Source organism: Prosopis cineraria, unplaced genomic scaffold, assembly GCF_029017545.1.
Source record: "Prosopis cineraria cultivar Desert tree isolate PC_DT_omini unplaced genomic scaffold, ASM2901754v1 PC1, whole genome shotgun sequence".
NCBI lineage: Eukaryota > Viridiplantae > Streptophyta > Magnoliopsida > Fabales > Fabaceae > Prosopis > Prosopis cineraria.
Genome location: NW_026555332.1, coordinates 551,069 through 568,823, shown reverse-complemented (window position 1 = coordinate 568,823; position 17,755 = coordinate 551,069). Strand labels below are relative to the sequence as shown.

General features: G+C 36.1%; 2 protein-coding genes across 6 annotated transcripts; both read right to left on the bottom strand.

Annotated features, from left to right (window-relative positions):
* Positions 1–957: 957 nt before the first annotated feature.
* Positions 958–6,687, bottom strand: LOC129323151 (pentatricopeptide repeat-containing protein At5g15280, mitochondrial). 3 transcript variants are annotated; one of them, XM_054969733.1, is made up of 2 exons: positions 5,343–6,687; positions 958–5,121 (listed from the first exon to the last, which is right to left on the bottom strand). In XM_054969733.1, exon 2 carries the CDS (start codon positions 5,034–5,036, stop codon positions 1,296–1,298), a length of 3,741 nt encoding a protein of 1,246 aa, XP_054825708.1. In that variant the 5' UTR covers positions 5,037–5,121; positions 5,343–6,687; the 3' UTR covers positions 958–1,295. The 3 variants fall into 3 exon arrangements, with proteins under 3 accessions (XP_054825708.1, XP_054825714.1, XP_054825722.1); XM_054969739.1 differs by having other exon boundaries at positions 958–5,114; XM_054969747.1 differs by having other exon boundaries at positions 958–5,064.
* A 258-nt stretch (positions 6,688–6,945) lies between these two features.
* LOC129323167 (KH domain-containing protein HEN4-like) lies at positions 6,946–13,043 on the bottom strand. Of its 3 annotated transcripts, none has more exons than XM_054969770.1 (8): positions 12,906–13,043; positions 11,354–11,943; positions 10,308–10,736; positions 9,932–10,189; positions 9,531–9,797; positions 9,364–9,428; positions 8,930–9,001; positions 8,340–8,761 (listed from the first exon to the last, which is right to left on the bottom strand). In XM_054969770.1, the coding sequence occupies exons 2-7, from the start codon at positions 11,927–11,929 to the stop codon at positions 8,953–8,955; spliced, it is 1,644 nt and encodes a 547-aa protein (XP_054825745.1). In that variant the 5' UTR covers positions 11,930–11,943; positions 12,906–13,043; the 3' UTR covers positions 8,340–8,761; positions 8,930–8,952. The 3 variants fall into 3 exon arrangements, with proteins under 3 accessions (XP_054825750.1, XP_054825745.1, XP_054825736.1); XM_054969761.1 differs by having other exon boundaries at positions 11,354–11,970; positions 12,906–13,037; XM_054969775.1 differs by lacking the exons at positions 8,340–8,761; positions 8,930–9,001 and adding an exon at positions 6,946–8,188 and having other exon boundaries at positions 11,354–11,970; positions 12,906–13,037.
* Positions 13,044–17,755: the final 4,712 nt, after the last annotated feature.

Genomic DNA, 17,755 nt, shown 5'->3' with positions numbered 1-17,755 from the left:
CTCTGCTGAGCTATTAAGTTAAAATGGCACTAGATTTCTGACTTTTCGTAAGTGAACACACACACAAAGATCCCTGCAAGCAAAAACCTAGTGTAGATATCTGCTTCATACCGTCCAACAGCTTTCAGGATAATCTGCAGACTTGGGATGTAACCTGTTCTTCGACTTGGATATATCGAACTTGTTCAAATGAGAATTCTTGTCGACGGTTTTGAAATTTGGAAATAGTTCTGCTGCATCTGAATGCAAGTCAGAGAAAATTTTAATGAAAATATAGTAGGATTGTGAAAATACATCTGGTAATGCTTGATGCTAAATTTTATGTTGTTATTAAAAGTGCAGGATCGGATGTATTTTTATAAACAGTGTTGGCCATCCGGGAAGACATTAAAATATTTAATCAATATTGGAGTTTAAGTTCATGTTTGGTTATTAGAAAAGAATAAAATGAAATATATTAAAAAATTGAAATAAAAATGAACTAAATCACCTTTTCCTTCATAATAAGTATGATAAAACTTATTAATATATACTATAAATATGAAAATCATTACATCTTTTAAAAATTTCATGAACCATGTTTCCCAACCTCATAAATTAAATTACCCTTCTTCCTTATTAATGTGCCCACATATCTCCTTTGATCATTTTATTTTTACCTTTATTTTTTTAATTCATTACATTCCATTCCATTCCTTTTTAATACGCAAATGAGACCTTAGATTAATATATTAACAGCCGAGACAGCAACTTTGGGTTCATGCCAAAGTTTTCTGATTTTCTGATTTTGGGTTGAGCGGAAGCGGAACTATAACAGCAAGTCAACAATCTTGATTCCATTTTAACATGGTATCCTTTGATAATAGAATTTGAAAGAAGTATCAAGGAAAAATGGAGATATAACAACTCAGATATAGCAAGTTATATTTAAAAACAAAAAAACAAACGAAAAAGAAATTGCAGGAGCAAATCAATTAGATAGAAACCAATTACGCCAATTGCTTGGCGATATTGAGGGTAATTTTTCACTCCATGATTGTGGGCCTTCTATTAGTCTTAGCATTCAAATTCTTTAAGCAGAAAAATGAAAACAAAATAAAATTCGAATCCTATCCCAAGGTAAACTCTGAATTAAGCTGACAAAAATATTTGCTCAAAACTAGTTCATAACAACCTATATATGTAGCGAAGACTAAACATGTAGAAGGATTGAGCAGAACTACTCCTGCATTCACAACACAGCGCTGCTAAAAGATAACGATAAATACAGTCAAACTGAGATTAATACAGCCAGCCTAGGACTTGAATCGTTTCTTCAGAGCAAAGCCACTTTCAGAAAGAAGCCTCGACAAAAACCTCTTGCTTCTATTATCAGTGTACTTTCTTTGTTCATCACTTAAGTTGCTTATCAGAGACCAATGTGTCTCAAAGTCAGGCTCATAGCCGACTTGCTGCATTGCCTGCATCATCTCCGATGCCTGGTTAAGATTCTTTTCCATGCGGAGAGTGTTGATTACAGAGCAAAACATATCTCTCGTTGGAGTTTCACCATCCTGAATCATGTCCATTAGGAACTGTTCTGCTTCTTTTGTTCTTCCATATTGGCAGAAGCAATGGACAAGCATTTCCTGCGTTTCGAGTTTTGGTTTGAGATCATGGATAGTCATCTCAGAATAAAAATCCAAAGCTCTGTCCAATTTATTTTGTGCACAGAATCCATAAATTACAGCATCATAACTGGTGGAGATTGGAACGTTATGTTTCTTCAGCATGATGTTCATAAGAGAAACCGCCTTGTCCAGTCTTCCATACTGGCAAAAACGCTTAACCAGATTATCGTAATTGATATTATCTGGGGTTAAAAATCTCTCCTGCATCCTGTCCACAAAATTTTCTGCTTCATGTATCTTACCATGAGAAAGAAGGCCTTCAGTTATTGCATTTTGAATGGCTGAACCATGACTCCATCCCCTTAATTCCATTTCTTTACTAAATTCCAGGGCTTTTCGCAGTTCCCCAACATTACACAGGCTACTTATAACCACCCTCAAGCTGCGGCTGGCAGGTTTGAGTTCCTTCCCAATCATAGTAGTTAAAAAATGCGCCGATCTGTGAACATCCTTACATTGCAAGAATCCGTAGACAAGAAAATTATAAGTGACTTCATTGGGATTGAGTTTGCTCCCATCCATTTCATCTAGTAGCATATTAACAAGAGAATTGTTTCGAGATGACAGGAGATAAAATATAAGTATGTTATATACTACATGGCTATCAAATATACCTTGTTCAAGCATAAGGTTTTTCAAGCTTAAAGCATCTTGGACTCTACCTGTCAGACACATTATTCGCACCAAACTCCGATAACTTGAGAGGGTTACCAAGTTTTTTCTAATAGCAAATCCAAGTAGTTCCCCGACTTTCCTCAAATCATAAGTTTTCCAGTTCCCTTGAATAATTATATTGCACACTTCAGAATTCAAAATTAGTCCCTTTGACAAAATATCCTGAAATAAAGTGTCTGCTTTCTCAGTGTTCCCAGAATTATAAAACCCATGGATCAATGCACACTGAGCAGAAGTAGAAAATGCAGAGTGCTCTTTCAAAATAATATCCTTCAATGCAATGGCTTTGTCAAACAAATCAGCCTTACAAAGCTGATTAATTAACAAGACAGAAACATACAGACAGGGTGCCAAATTTTTATCCATCATACCATTTAATACAGCAAAGGCTACATCAAACTTCCCCTCCCTAAACAAACCCCTTATAAGATGATTATAACCAGCACGATCCAAGACAAACCAAGGTTGTAGCTGTTCTAAGAACACGAGGGCAACACCAGAAAAACCAGTAATACAAACTACTTCAAGGAATGTGTGACAAATGTCTAACCTTCGGGAAGGGTAAGAGAGCAGCATGATTTCAACAAGCTGCAATGCTTTCCCAATCATTTTTTGATCACAGACATAAGTAAGAAGATCTCTAAAAACTTCCAATGCTGGTGACCAGCTATCTTTTTGAGCAAGATCCCAGTAATTATTAAAGTCCCTCATGTTTCCTTTCTTACATAAACTCATTAGTAGGGCAGTATATGTCTCATTCTTGACACAAAGTTGACTTTGAAGCATTTCTTCCAGTATAAACTTTGCTTTGCTCAGAAACCCCTTCTTGCTGTACACCTGAACAACCAAATTGAGCGTTTCCAGGTCTAATTTACATGCCAACTGTGGCATTTTCTCCAAAAGGTTCGTCATCGACTTGATTTGTGACCTACATGAGCAAAGTTGTCTCACTAGCTCTGAAAAGTCAGACAACAGCAATTCCTGCCCCCACCTTAGCATTTCTTCTACCAAAATAAGGGCACCTTTTAGGTTGTTGTTGATGCATTCATTCCTGATACATGAATTGAAATTAGGTACAGTGGAATCTTCAAGAACCCCATTAACGTGGTTCTCATACCAATCCAGGTCAGTATCTAAATAAAGTCCATTTCCAATATCATCGAAAAACTCTGTTTTTGAAAGTTTTACATCATTGTCTCGTTTCAACCTCACAGTCGATGGATCCATCCCCAAAATCAGAAATGCCTTGGAAAGTGGATCGTCAGACAAAGAAAGTTCGATTAAGCCACGCCTCTTCATCTCTAAAATCAAACTTCTTATTTCATCAAATTTTCTAGCCATACAATATCCTGCTAGGAAAACTCTAAAAGTTGACATATCAGGTATTGTTCCTCGATCCATCATCTCATCAAGGATGTCACGAGCATGCTTCAACATTCCAACCTTAAACAACCCACTTATAAGAGCATTGTAAGTATATATTCGAGGTGAAATGCTTTTTGACAGCATAATTGACAAATAACCCAGTGCATTCTTCAAATTCCCTTCACGACAGTTCCAACCAATTAAAATCCCATAGGTTAATTCATCAGGACAAAAGCCTATATTTTGTAGTTCACGCATAAACATTCCGGCCCTTTCTGCACCATAGCAGATGCATACAGAATTTATAACTCTATTGGCAGCCATTAAGGTCGGGGTTCGTTTTACTTCAACGAAGAATCTAAGAAGATCTTCAAAGTCCTTCTTCTCACAATAGCCCATAGTAATTTCATCAAGAATTAAGCCACTAATCTCAAAATTGTAAGGTAAGACCTTCTTGACCAAAGTTCTAGCTTGGAGAATATTACCATTTCTGCAAAGTAGTCTTATGACATCCTCCAGCGTATTTATCTCATCAACACTCCATGAGGGACCCAAATCCACCAAATCCAGTGAAATTCGAGATGCAAGTTTTATTCTCTTCATTTGCACCAAAGCATCTAAGAAAGCACAATAGCAGGACCTAGAAAGAATTATACTCCGTTTCCTCATACAGTCGTATATTGAGACGGCTCTCTCTAACTCGTTCATGCCAACATAACCTTCAACCAAATTACTGTAAAACTCATGAAAATCCAATGAAACTCCACAACCCTCCAATGTAGAGAGCAAGTTCTCAGCTTCTTGAAGTAACCTGACTTGAATAAGCATGGAAGCCATGACTTCATGCGACATAGAAAGATGCTTGGACACCCTATTCTGCTCGTCAGCCCGTCTGAAAATTTCCCACAGACATCTGACCTTGTCCACCTGAAATCCATCTTTGAGAGACTCCGATTGAAGACCTAGTAATATTTCCAGTAAATTTTCGGGTTGCAACACAGACAACCTCCACAATCGACGAGTGATTTCTGGGATTACATCAGAAATCTCCAAAAGTAGATCTTTAAGAGAAGCAGTAGTATAGTCCCTGGCTTTATCATCGGAAAAGGAAGATTTGGATAACACAGACCGAGAGAAACCACGAAAATCGATTGAAGAAAAATCTACCTGGGTCGTCCAATTTTGGTTGCTTAAAGAAGATGAAGGAAAAGTAATGGCAGCGGATTGAAAGTTGAGTAGAATCCGTGGGAGGTAACGGACGGAAGAAATAAGCGGTTTGTATGAAAACTTGAGGGAGAGCAGAGTGAAGCAAGAATGGAGGATCATTCGTTGGCAACTGGCATCGAGTCATCGACTATGAAAGGCAGGACAAAACAATGTCGTTTATTAGGCTAAGACTTTGATCTGCAAGCTAAAATAATGTCAAGTTTCAATTTCAATTTTCAACACAAATAAAACAATTTCAGTAAAGTCAGACTCAATTTTTAATTCCAAGACAATATATTTCAAGTTTGAACCTAATATAATCAACAATCAGGCAGAGTAACATCATCATCTCATCAAAGAGTGATTTTCAGCAGGAATAATCAGTGATTCAGTGAAATATGGGAGTGAATAGGAGGGAGAGCAAACCGAAACGAGGGACGAGCAGCACTGAAGTGAACAACAGCTCCAGCGACGGCAATAGCAGCGAGAACAAGTGCACAACAGCAAGGAAGGGAGAAATGCGAAGCAGAGAAAGATAAGCAACAACAAAACAGAGACGAGCAGGAAAACGAGACAGAGCAGCAACACCGAAAGGAAGAGGCACTGAAGCAGGAATCGATTTGGGAGAGGGCGACGACGAGCAGCAAGCGAGAGACACTGAGACAGAGCAGCGAGCCCGGCGACAGCGAACGAAAGGGGGTGGGCCAGCCAGAGGCACAGAGGCAGAGATGGATTGGCTAGCGATCGATCTGGTTTCAGTTTCAGACATCCATTTAATTTTTTTTTTTTAAACCTGGCTTGGGATAAAGAAAAAAAGGGGAGAATGAGGGGGTAAAAACTCTAAAAATAGACAAATAATAAATAGAAATCTGATAATTATTTTATGATCAGGATTTGACTGTCAATTAATTTTAATATGAAAAGGATTATTTTATCCCTTAGAAAAAAAAAATATGGTGCGTTCCTGTTTTCCTCTAAATTCAAGATCAAATTCTCCTCCTGTTCTGCCAATTCGACCACACCCACCGGATCATCAGCTTCAATTTCCGTTCAGAAGACTCCATTTTGTGCTCCAACAAAGTTCTGTTCCTTCTTTGGTATTATCCTTTTTGCTTTTTTCTTGTACGGTTAAGAAGATTCTTCGGAGAAACTGCCACAGAGAAGCACGTCTTTTTGCTAGGGAAAGAAGATACCCTTCATGCCTCGGCCCAAGCTACCCAAAACTCAGCATTAGAAATCGAGTAAAGGATGTCCTCAATGCTCACCACAATTAACTCATTCACCTATTCTCCAAGTGCTTGATCGTTTGATTCAACGAAACCTAAAAGAGAATCACCATTTACCTTCTTTTTTATTATTATTATTATAATCACCATTTACTTTACTCGAACTGCACTTACAATTTGATCGGATGTAAAATGGGGGAGAATTGCTTAACAAAAGGGTACCTTGGAGCTTGTGCTGATTTAAGGCAATATTCAAGAAAGAATTTATGGGAAGAAAATATCTTTATCATTCCACCCATAATTGATTGCACTCGCATGATTGTCTAGAAAACCAAAACCCGAAAGCAATTTTATGTACAAAAAAAAAATTAATCAGAATGAAATTCGCTTAATCATCGCGATATTTCCACCATGACAATTTAGGAGTCGAGCACTATCTTCGTAAAGGCAAAAACGGCCTTCCAGGTTTCAGCAAATTTGTTTGCTACTAACCGTGGCTTCAACGAGGGAGATCAAGTAGTCAACCACGAATCATCAAAGTCAATACAAGGCTTCATTTGTGACAAATCTGTTCCTACTTGTCAATGTTGAAAGTTCGAGACGCTGCCAACAATGTCACTGTTGTCCCATTTCTCGCTCATTACATAAAAAATGTTGAAGGAAACCCAGAGTGCTACTGCTAGTGCTACTTTAATATTTAATTACTATACTGAAAATAGCAACCAGTCGAGGTGATGGGTGACGTAAAACTAACGCAACAGTATTAACAGATTAGCTCTAACATGTTTGGCCACAAGAGCATGTAATTTTGAATAACACTTCTTGCTTCTTAACTAGGCAAGCAATAAGACCGCCAGAAAGGCAGAAACCACATAACAATGCAGAGTTTCAGGAGATTACATGTGAGATGTTAACAGTCACCTATTTTAATACTAGGGAAAAATATATTCAAAATAAAACAAATAGTCAACATCCCATGAAACAAGGCTTATCATATTACAAAATGCAGTTTTATTCACCTCACAAAGCCGGAAGACGTTTCACCCATGGTTCACAGCAAATTCAGTCCTCAGGCAAAGCCCCCCCCTTCCACCAATCTCTAACGCCATTCAGATGTCTAGAATGACTGTCTTCGGTAGGTAAAACACGCTATAACAACCCCAACTATAAAGAAGTTCTCAAAGCCACGAAGCAACTTACGTTTAACCAGGTTGTACGAAAAATTAACACATTATCCGTGACACAAGCACTAGACAGGCCATTAACATTTATTTACTACTTTTTACTATTATACTAATAATGCACGAACACATTATAGTAAAAAATTCCTTCCCAATTCCAATGCCAGTCACATGAATAAATTTCAAATTTTTTACTTTTTTTTTTTTTTACTGTAATGCATTTGTGACACAATCTAGAAAGTCAAATTGCAACTGACGTCACATAAAACCTTATGAGCCTACAAGGAGTAAGCCAATGAGCATGTGTTCGTTATACTTAAATAGAGAGCATGCGAGAAGAGCTTCACAAGAGATTAAGTAGCATTTGGATAGAGAAAGACATTAAAGCAAATTTTATCGGAACATTAATCTAACACAGCATCTCCAATCTTGGACAACATCAGAGGGCACAAAAACCATCTGAACTATGTTAAATGACCCTTACCAGAAACATGCTGCAAAGTGAAAAACACCAATCTGAAACAATCCATCATAACAAAATTAAGCCACACTTTCTTAAAGGGAGAAGGGAAGAACATCATAAATTCAAGATGCAGCTTGGAAGCCAAACAAACTCAAACAAGCCCTACAAATCCAGTTTGACATATCCATGCATACATAATGTTGCAAATTCATAGAATAGGGCACTACTTAGTACCACATCCCAATAGCGCCTTCTTTGCAACCGTAGATTTCCACTATATGGCTTATATTAAAAATTTAACAGCATAATGAGAACAGTTTCTTACCTCCCATCAAACTAAACCCACAAGCATGTCCTTAACCAAGAACGAGTTTGTCCATACGAGCTTCAATTATGAGTCTTCTGCATAATGAGAATAGCTCATACCTATAGTTCAACAAATGCTAGAACCTAAACCCATAAGCACATACCTTAACGAGAAAAATAGTGCTACGCAGAACACGTTACCTACTTATGGAGTTGCAGTGATAAATAAAGACATCAATACATGAAATTCAGACAACAAACCACCATCAACTTTTTATGTATATGATTGACTTAACCAGAATTAACATTAAATTCAAATGACCACAAGTCTGTACTACAGATGATTGTAAACAAAAGGGAGAATAAAAAAAGAACTAGTGAGCTTATACAGCTTCCAGAGGATCACAAAAACATCATGTTTTAGTTATAAAGACAGGAACTAGTATTGGAAAGCAGCAACAAAGGCAGGCCAGCTTTATAGGTTCTTGGTAGCAGAAGTTATCAAGCTTGGGGAACAAGGTAATTTGAACATGGCCAATTTCAATAGTCTCCACATATGGTTGGTCCTCTAAGTAGAAGCATCAAGGTAGGCCATGAGTTTGTCAAACCCTGGTTCATCTGATCTTCCAGTTTAAACAGTAGGCAGGCTTCAGGCTTCACATATCTCAGCTGTATAAGTGGGAAGTGAGAGGCAACAAGGTAAAACAAGAGCATCAGAATTCTACACGGGACAATGGTTAGGTTAAGATACCAGACTCTTAAACACCAATGTCAGGGGCCTAAATTATAGGTAGTTGTCAGATATAAGACAAAAGAGTCGGTGAAACTGTATTCTACCTGCAGGTATCCATGAACAAGTTTTAGTAAGCATGGTTTCTCCTCCGAGAAACACTGTGATGACTAGACAACCTGGTAACAGATACTAAATATCAGCACTGATGAGCTTTGAAACAGCCAGAATATGAAATCAGTCAAGTGGCCTCTCCACAACAAGGACAGGGAACACCAAGGAGTCTCAGAGAACATAAATCAGACCAAACCTACGGTTCCAAACAGGTTTCATGTTCATGGCACAGAAGCTTCAAACAAGGTTCCTAAAGAAGCTTTAGTCTAGAAAATGACTTCATAACCGTCTAAAAGAAAAACCTTTAGTGCTCATATAACATCAGAATTATATTACGCATTCACCCAGAGAGAGTAGCACAAGACAAAGCACACTAAAGAAATTCTACAGATAAAGAGAAAAGAGCAAATATGGTAAAATTTGTTACCCAGAAGTGCCAGTCCGTCCCAAAGAATAACTTCCATAAGCCCCATAAGCACTGCTACCACCAAACTACACATAAATGGCACAATTTTGCAGTCATTGAATCGGAAATGAGTGAACATGCAGAACTCATAAGTTACTTCTTCACAATTGCCTGTGCCTGGAAGGTACCTGTGATCCACCGTAGCTTCCATAGCCATCGCCAGCAGCTAAATCACTTGAACCCCCATATCCACTTGAATAAGAATGTCCACGTCCATGCCTTTTACCATCTCTAACATCATAGCTTAAACCATCCGGGCCATCAGCTGGAACAGGAAGATATGGCAGAACTGGAAGAAATGCAGAAACAGCCCCCTCCCTGTCAAAAAGATTTGCTCTTAATCGTGAAAGTACCTGCACAAGAGCATCCTTTGCAAGATCGAGGTCTCCTGAAATCTGATCACCAAAATATAAATAAATAAATAAATAGAGGAAACAATTTTATTCAAAATTATTGAAGATTAAAAGCAACTATAAATGACAGAGAAACTCAGTAATAATAAATAAAGAAACAACTATAATAACTTTACCTGAACCATTTCATCATCTTCAGATGCTATTTTGGGAAGACTTTCCTTTGACAGGATACGGATGTTTGCTTTTGTCAGCCTTCTCATCTCAGTTATAATAGTTCCTCCTTTACCAATAAGGCAGCCAATTCGTGAGGTTGGCACCAACAATCGAGTTGTGAATGAGATAATTCCTGAATCTCTTTCAACTTTCTCACTGCACCGGGGCTGTAAACGTACAGCTGCTTCGATGGTCGGAGAAAAAGTATCTTCAAAGAACTGCATGAGAACAATTTTAAGAATCTTGCAACTAAAGCAAAAATCTGGAACCTATATTCCATATGCCCATAACAATTAAAAAACAATCCCGCTAAATGATCAATAGACAACAATTCACCTCCTTTGTTGAAATAATTATTAAGCAATCATCTCCTTCTGTTGCAGAGCTATCAACTTTAATTGTTGCCCCAGAATCCTGCCTAATTTGATTTATTATAGCACCACCTTTGCCTATCACGCCTCCAATGTTTCCAGTTGGACAAACCAAACGAACTGAAAATTCCTTTGAAGATGTTTCATCCCTTGGAGCTGAGTACAAGGATCGAGGCCAGTCTCCACTATCACCTTTATATCCCCCATAATGACCCACAAGAGGAGCTATTCCCACAATTGGACCTCCTGCAGTTGGGCCAACCAGCGAACCACCAGTAGGATATGCACTAGGCACTGCAGAGGCAAGAAGACTCTGAGACCGCGATGGGTTGTCATGAAGTCGACTTGCAATCTGATACAGAGCCTTCTTCACAGTTGCAGCATCACCAGATATCTGCAGTTCCACAAACAATGCAGCCATAAGGGAAAAAATATATATATCACATAACAGAAGCAAACTAAAAGTGAGATGTGTCAGCCACATCCATAACATCTGAAAACAGGACAAAACCACAGCATGCAGATTAAGAAACATGTAGTAAAGATCAATAGAATTAAATCAGAATATCATCATTTAAGACTAACATACAGCTAAAAGGTCTGTTCTACCAAGAGAAAAAAGTTTTCAATGTCCACAATGACGAGAATTATCATAGTTAATAAAAACAGTGAGATAATTATTTCACTCATTGGTAATGATGATACACCAGCCATTTAACCTCAGAAGGGCAGGAGTAAAACTAACATTAAACTAATGAAATATGTGAAAATTATAATTACAGCTTTAAAAACATTAAAAAAATATATATAAGGGAGACAAGCTCATTCATCATGTACTAACATGAGTAAAAAAATTATGAAACTTTTTGCAATTTACAGGGAAAGTTCATTCCAGTCCGGGCAACACAATTACAAATGATTATGGAGAACAGTTGAAAGGATCGCATGTCCTTCTATGGTTAACATCAAGATGTGGAAAAAACCAATATTGAGAAAACCTATCCAGTTTACCTGCACAAGTTCATCAGAGTTCAAGGCACAAGGAGGCAAATGGTCATCCTTTAGTATTCGTATCTGGGCCCCAGTATCACTGCGGATGCTCTGAACAATCTGTCCGCCTTTTCCAATCACACAACCTATTTGATCAGAAGGTACAAGAAGCTTGGCAGTGGCTTGATGACCTCCTTCAGTGTCCTGATCACTGTGCCACTCTTCAGCAACCACCCTGTCATGCACTTTAAACAGAGCATCCTGTGCTGGTGATACAAAATTACCACTGTCCTCAAAAGCATTAGTCTCGTCACTTGAGCTGTAGATTGTAATAACGCGCTCTTCACATCCAGGCACAGTCTCACCAATCCTAATTTTTGATTTAGTGTCTATCCTTAATTGCTTAACAATCTCACCTCCCCTACCAATAACACTACCAATCTTTCGAACAGGGCACAGATAACGGTACACAGTATCTTCTGCATCAATTATGAACTGCTCTCTTTCCTCTCCTGGATTTCTCCTTTTATTTCCTCCATTATCATAGTCAGATTGAGTGTGGGAACGCTTTCCATAACTACTTCTAGGACCCGCCATCAGGTCAAACAGTTCTGGAGAAGTCCAGATAGTCAGATACTCTACATTGACCAAAGAAAGTAAGAAACCCTATAAAGGTTCACAAACCATTTACAATAGTTCATAATGATCTGTACCATAACTAAGAGATGAAACAAAATTCTAATGCATTAGTGGAATATCTATCTAATCCACTATCATGACGATACAAATTAAAATGAAATTTCCAAGACTCGCTTACTCAAACTAGCATTTGAACAACACTTGTACAGGACATTTCAACGCCATTCTAAAAGAAGACTTGGATCAATCGCACACAACATACTCCATCGCCCTCCACTTCCCAAAAAGTTAAGCTTTAAAAAATATCACTGCTCCGGACTAAAACTGCGACTACTCCAATGGCAAGCACAAATAACACATACAGATTAAGTGGCGACGCAAAAGTTACCAGGGTAACCATTCATGAAAATGTGAATGCAAGAATGCCGCAACAGACGAAATACCACATAGCATATAAACTCCAAACGCACTAATCACACAATCCCATCAAGCAGAAAAAAGATAGTATTTTAAATACTTCGGTCCAAATTTATCATGGGAGAATGACAAGGACGGACTTGTAGGAACATTAATCCAAATCAGGAACTTTAATATCGAAACATGGTAAACGCAGTACTGAAATTTGGCAACGCCAGTTGAAAAATTCTAATTTAACATCAATATTCTTACAAGGTTCTTATTTGTCATTCTCCCATTTATCATTTATATCAACCCAGAGACAATTTTATATCAATGAGACGCGAGTAAACAGAAGGGAAAAAAATATCAAATAGAGAGAAAATAAACAGAAGGGAAGGTAACTTATGTCAAGCTCGATGTTATAGAGAAATCTGAGGGTGAATAAATGGTAAAAAAAAAAAACAAACAAACAAACAAGGAAAGGTAACCAGATCTGGGCGTGGACTTGCGCAGAAGGGGAAGGAGAGATGCTTACAATGAACAGATTGACAGCGTCGAATATGGAAATTCGATAATCGTCCACAGCAACCTGGAGGGTTATTTTTTTTTTTTTTTCTTGTTTTGACCAACACAACCTGGAGGTCGAACGATGAAGAATGCGCTTGGCATTAGGGTTGGCAACCTCCTATATATAAAATAAAATAAATAATAAATGAATCATCACCGCCTCAATCAACCCGACCCGGTTCTTTAAAAAAAAAAACGAAACTTTTTCCGTGGTTCGAGAGGAAGATTGCTAAGAAACGTCCCTTTTTCTTTTTGGACGACAAATAAAAAAATCGAGATTTTAATTAAATATTAGCTAAATATCAATTTTAAATTTTTATTCAAAAAATAATTCAATATTTTTGATGAAATAAAATACATCAATCAATATTAAATTCAAATCAATCAAAAATACTTTTAAAATTTAATAAATATTATTAAAAAAATTCCAATTTTTGTTCTAAAACTTTCTACATGATGACATGTAATATTTAAATTTAACTTTATGATTTGATTAATAAAATTATTTTCCCATTAAAAGATAATTGTCTCATATCTCACTTAACAAGATAAACTTAAATTTCAATGTAAATTTCAACATGAGGGCAAGGGTCTTTTTTTTTTTTTTGCCAACAAGTGCTAAATATTATTGCATAAAAGCAGAGAATAAAATCTTAAAGAAAATAATGTAAAATTGAAAAACCCAAAGCAAGAAAAGACTAGACAAAAGCAACAAATCAACCTTTATTACTTCAAACAATGGATGAGTTATGATTTGTTGTAGATGAATAAGAGTTTTTGGCATCCTTAGCTAAAATAAGAGATGAAAAAAGTGATGGTATATTCACTCATCTTATCAAATTCACGTTCTTATAAGCAATAGCAATAAGAGAAGCAATGAATCAACTGTAAAATTACCTTTGCAATGAACAAAGGAACTAAAAAGCTTAACAAGGGGAGAGGAGTTTGGTAAGGTGGAGGAAAATTTGCCCTCCCCTCCCCTCCCATCTTTCAAACCAAATAAATTTTAATCACTCAGATTAGGTTGACCTTTAGATAAGAGGAAGGTAATGGCTTTCAAAAATGACTTTTGCATTGCTCGAATTCTGTGCCAGTATGAAAGCCTGAAGGAGGGCTAAGGCTAACACTTCAATCATGAAAGCTGAGATGGATTTAACCTTGTCAACAAAACCATAAAAAAATCAGCCATTATCATCTTGGCTAATGATGCCAATTGATGCACTGCCATTTGTCTCAGAAAAATAATCACTATCACAACTTATGTTAATGGAATTTAAGGGAGGATCAACCCAGTTAGTGAAAGATTGTTCTTGGTTGGTGGTACAGAAATGACAGTTGGAACAAATTATTGGCTTTCCAAAACGCAGAAACAGCCCTACGAGATTCCTCAATTATAAGGGTCGAATTGGGTTGAGTATGGTTAAATACTTTAAGATCATTCCTTGCTTTCTAAATAAGCCACAGCATCCAACATAGCAGTGCAAATGAAAAAAAATATGCACAATGGTTTCTTTCTCAGCGTCACAGATGGGACAAGCCATTGAGAAGCCTTGTCAATTGCCTCTTCACACACGGGTATGTTTGGCACTGTTCCAAATTTCTGTAGAAATTACAAAAGAATTACCACCTGTGTTTTGAACTTCTTCTTCTTTCTGGCTCTCCATAACCTTAATGCACCCAAGTTTGACCGTATAGAACTAAAGATGCTATTTTTTGTGCCATTCAAGAAATTTTTTGCTCTCCGTACTCACTTAGAAAGGTAAACTTAAATTTCAACGCATTTTTTAAATTATAGAAAACAAAATTATAAATTTAATTTAATTTAATTGTTTATATCATTGACAGTGAATATGGGAACGAAAAACGTAAATTTCAACGCATTTATTAATTAATTATTAATCATCGTGATATGATTGAATAACAGTGCACGTCTGCACATACTCCCATTGGGTCACACCAATAAAATTTGGCAGTTATGCCATCATTTTTTTAGCACAATCCTATCAATAATAGCTTGATTAGATCAATACATCATTCTTCTTTGCTTCAAAAATCCAAATAAATTATTCTAATCTTTTCGCTGGATAGATTCTCGCATTAATTTGAATTAATACAGAGGGGGATAAAAATTTTTAATTCTTTTATAAACAGATGCAAATGAAAGGCTAAAAGCTGAATTGAAGGGTGTGTCATGTGCATTTAAAGTGAAGAAATTCAGAATGCTAACTGTAGACGACTGAGCTATAAGAAGGTTGGGGAAGGTGAGGCACTGGGCAGTTAACTCGGGCCAGTTGAGGTTGGTGGTGATTGCAACTTAATTTTTTTATAAGTGTATCTTAAATATTCTTGATAATCCCATCCCTCCAGTCATAGAGAAAAGATTCATGATTGATTTTTTTTATCATAAGTTTCGCCTTTTTATTTTCATTAGACGTTGGAGAGAAAATGTATGTGATTAAAGTGCATGTATTTATTAGAGGAAACGTTTCGTCCAAAAAAAAAAATTAGAGGCAACGTTAAAATCTCGTTAAATTTTTAAACATGATTAATACTGGTATTTTAAATTTTTTTTACTTAGTACAACTAGTATGATAACCGTTCCGTGCACAATGTATTTTTGTAACTTAAAATAATATTATTTTAGAATATTAATTAATATAGATGAAAAAAATTTACATGAAATATATTATATTACAATTACATTATTAAATAAAAGATGAGTGTAAAATTATGAAAATAAAATCTAAAAAACTTATTATGAATCTTTAAATTCCCAAAATGATAGTGGCCTCCCTCTTTATACCTTTGGCTTCCTTTTTCCAACTCATTCACAATCTTCTTAATTTTGTTTTGTTTTAACTCTCATGAGGAAGCCACCATGATTGATTAGGTCTAGCACTCCATAGTTGTTGAGAAGATTACAAGCCAACTCCATTTCCGTCATGATCTATCTTCTTTATAAATCACAATATTATTTATTATTTTTATTCTGGTAATATTGTGATTTTACATTTTTTTTATCATTTATTGGTGCATCTAATAATTAGATAGTTTGCAATATCTTTCTCATGTTCAATTCATGTAAAATTGAAGCTCTTGACTTATATCATATCACAATGTATCTACTTAATCAAGCAGTCAAAAATAGACAACTCAAGTATAAGATGTTTCATTGAATAAAGGAGATGAAAGATAGATGGTGACTGCTAGTGTCGGGTTATCTGAGATTAGATGTAGATGGATTGATCAATTAACGAGGTCATGCCACATGCAGAGGAGTTGTTAGAGATTCATTGGGTAATTGGATTCTAGGATTTCAAAAAAGATTGGGTTTCTTTTCCCTTGCTGTAGTTGAATATTTCGCTCTTATCTCATGTCGAAATTTAAATTTGTGTAAACAATTCTAGTTAGATAAAATTCAGTATCATAGAGACTCTGTAGAGGCAATACATCGGCTTCGGATTGGGAGGATTAGCACACCCTCTTTGATAAGATATTATTGAAGCACATAACTTGTTATACTCAAATTGAAAAGTGAAGGTTTTTTATTCTAACTGAGAGAATCTATAAGTGGCCAACTTCCCTCAACAAAGGCAGAAAAATCTCTACATTCCGATGGAACCTACCATTGGCTACTCTACTTTCTATTGGGCCGATAAATCCCGTGTTACTTACTTGGTGAATTCTGTCCAAGCCGTAGCCTGTCATTTGTATGCAAAAACAAAAAAAAAAAAAAGCACACTTTGGGTTATGCTAAGCAAGATGTATCGTAGTTTCTAATGTTTAATTATTCATGTCATTTAATCAATCTTAATATTAAAACACTTAGAATAATGTGTGGTCAGATGACTCAGATCCACTGATGTTATCTAATGTCTATGGCGCGTGTTTTCACGGAGCCTGGTGCTACAGGATGTAGACATTGAGGACCCCAATATCTAAGTCCTGAGATTCGTCGTCCCCCATTTCCCAACAAATTTAACTTTCTTGGCCAAATAAAATTATATTAATACAGATTCATCTCTCTCTCTCTCTCTCTCTCTCTCTCATGCACGGCATAAAATCTAAATTGTAACCAAGGCCATAATTGCGTGCAGACCAAGTTCCGTTCTATCTAGTCCACGTTAATTATAATGACTAAGAACTTATTTTCCAACTCCCAAATCATTACATAAGAGTGTAATCAACCAAATGATGTAATATTAATTGGTATTTATTAATTAGGAAGGAATATTCCTGAAGAAACAAAGGTCACTTTTGGTTACTAAAAATGAATAGAATGAAATAAATTAAAAAAGTAAGAGTAAAATAAGATGATTAAATGAGATAAATGAGTATATTCATAAATGAGAGGAATAATTTAATTCACAGGGTTAGAAATTATGATTCGTGAGATTTTTGAAGGATATAAAGATTTTCATATTTGTAGTATATATTAATAAATTTTATCATACTTATCATGGGAGGAAGGGTAATTTAGTTCATTTTTATCTTAATTTTTTTAATTCATTCCATTCAATTCCTTTCTAATAACCAAATAGGACCTAAATCTATCTATTTAAGTATACAATAATTTTTTTATAAAGATAGAAACTAACTAAAGTAGGGGAGTTCAACTTATACTTGTCCTGATTGGCCGACTTTCATCCTAATCATATCAGGACGGGTCTTGTTTCAACCTAAAAATAATTGAGATAAAACTTTACGAGACAAGATAAGAAAAGACTTCAGGATTGGACGTGACACAAGATTTTCCTATATTAAGAAAAGGCTTCTTATTTAAAACTAAAAGTTTTTTATATTAATAATTTTAATGAC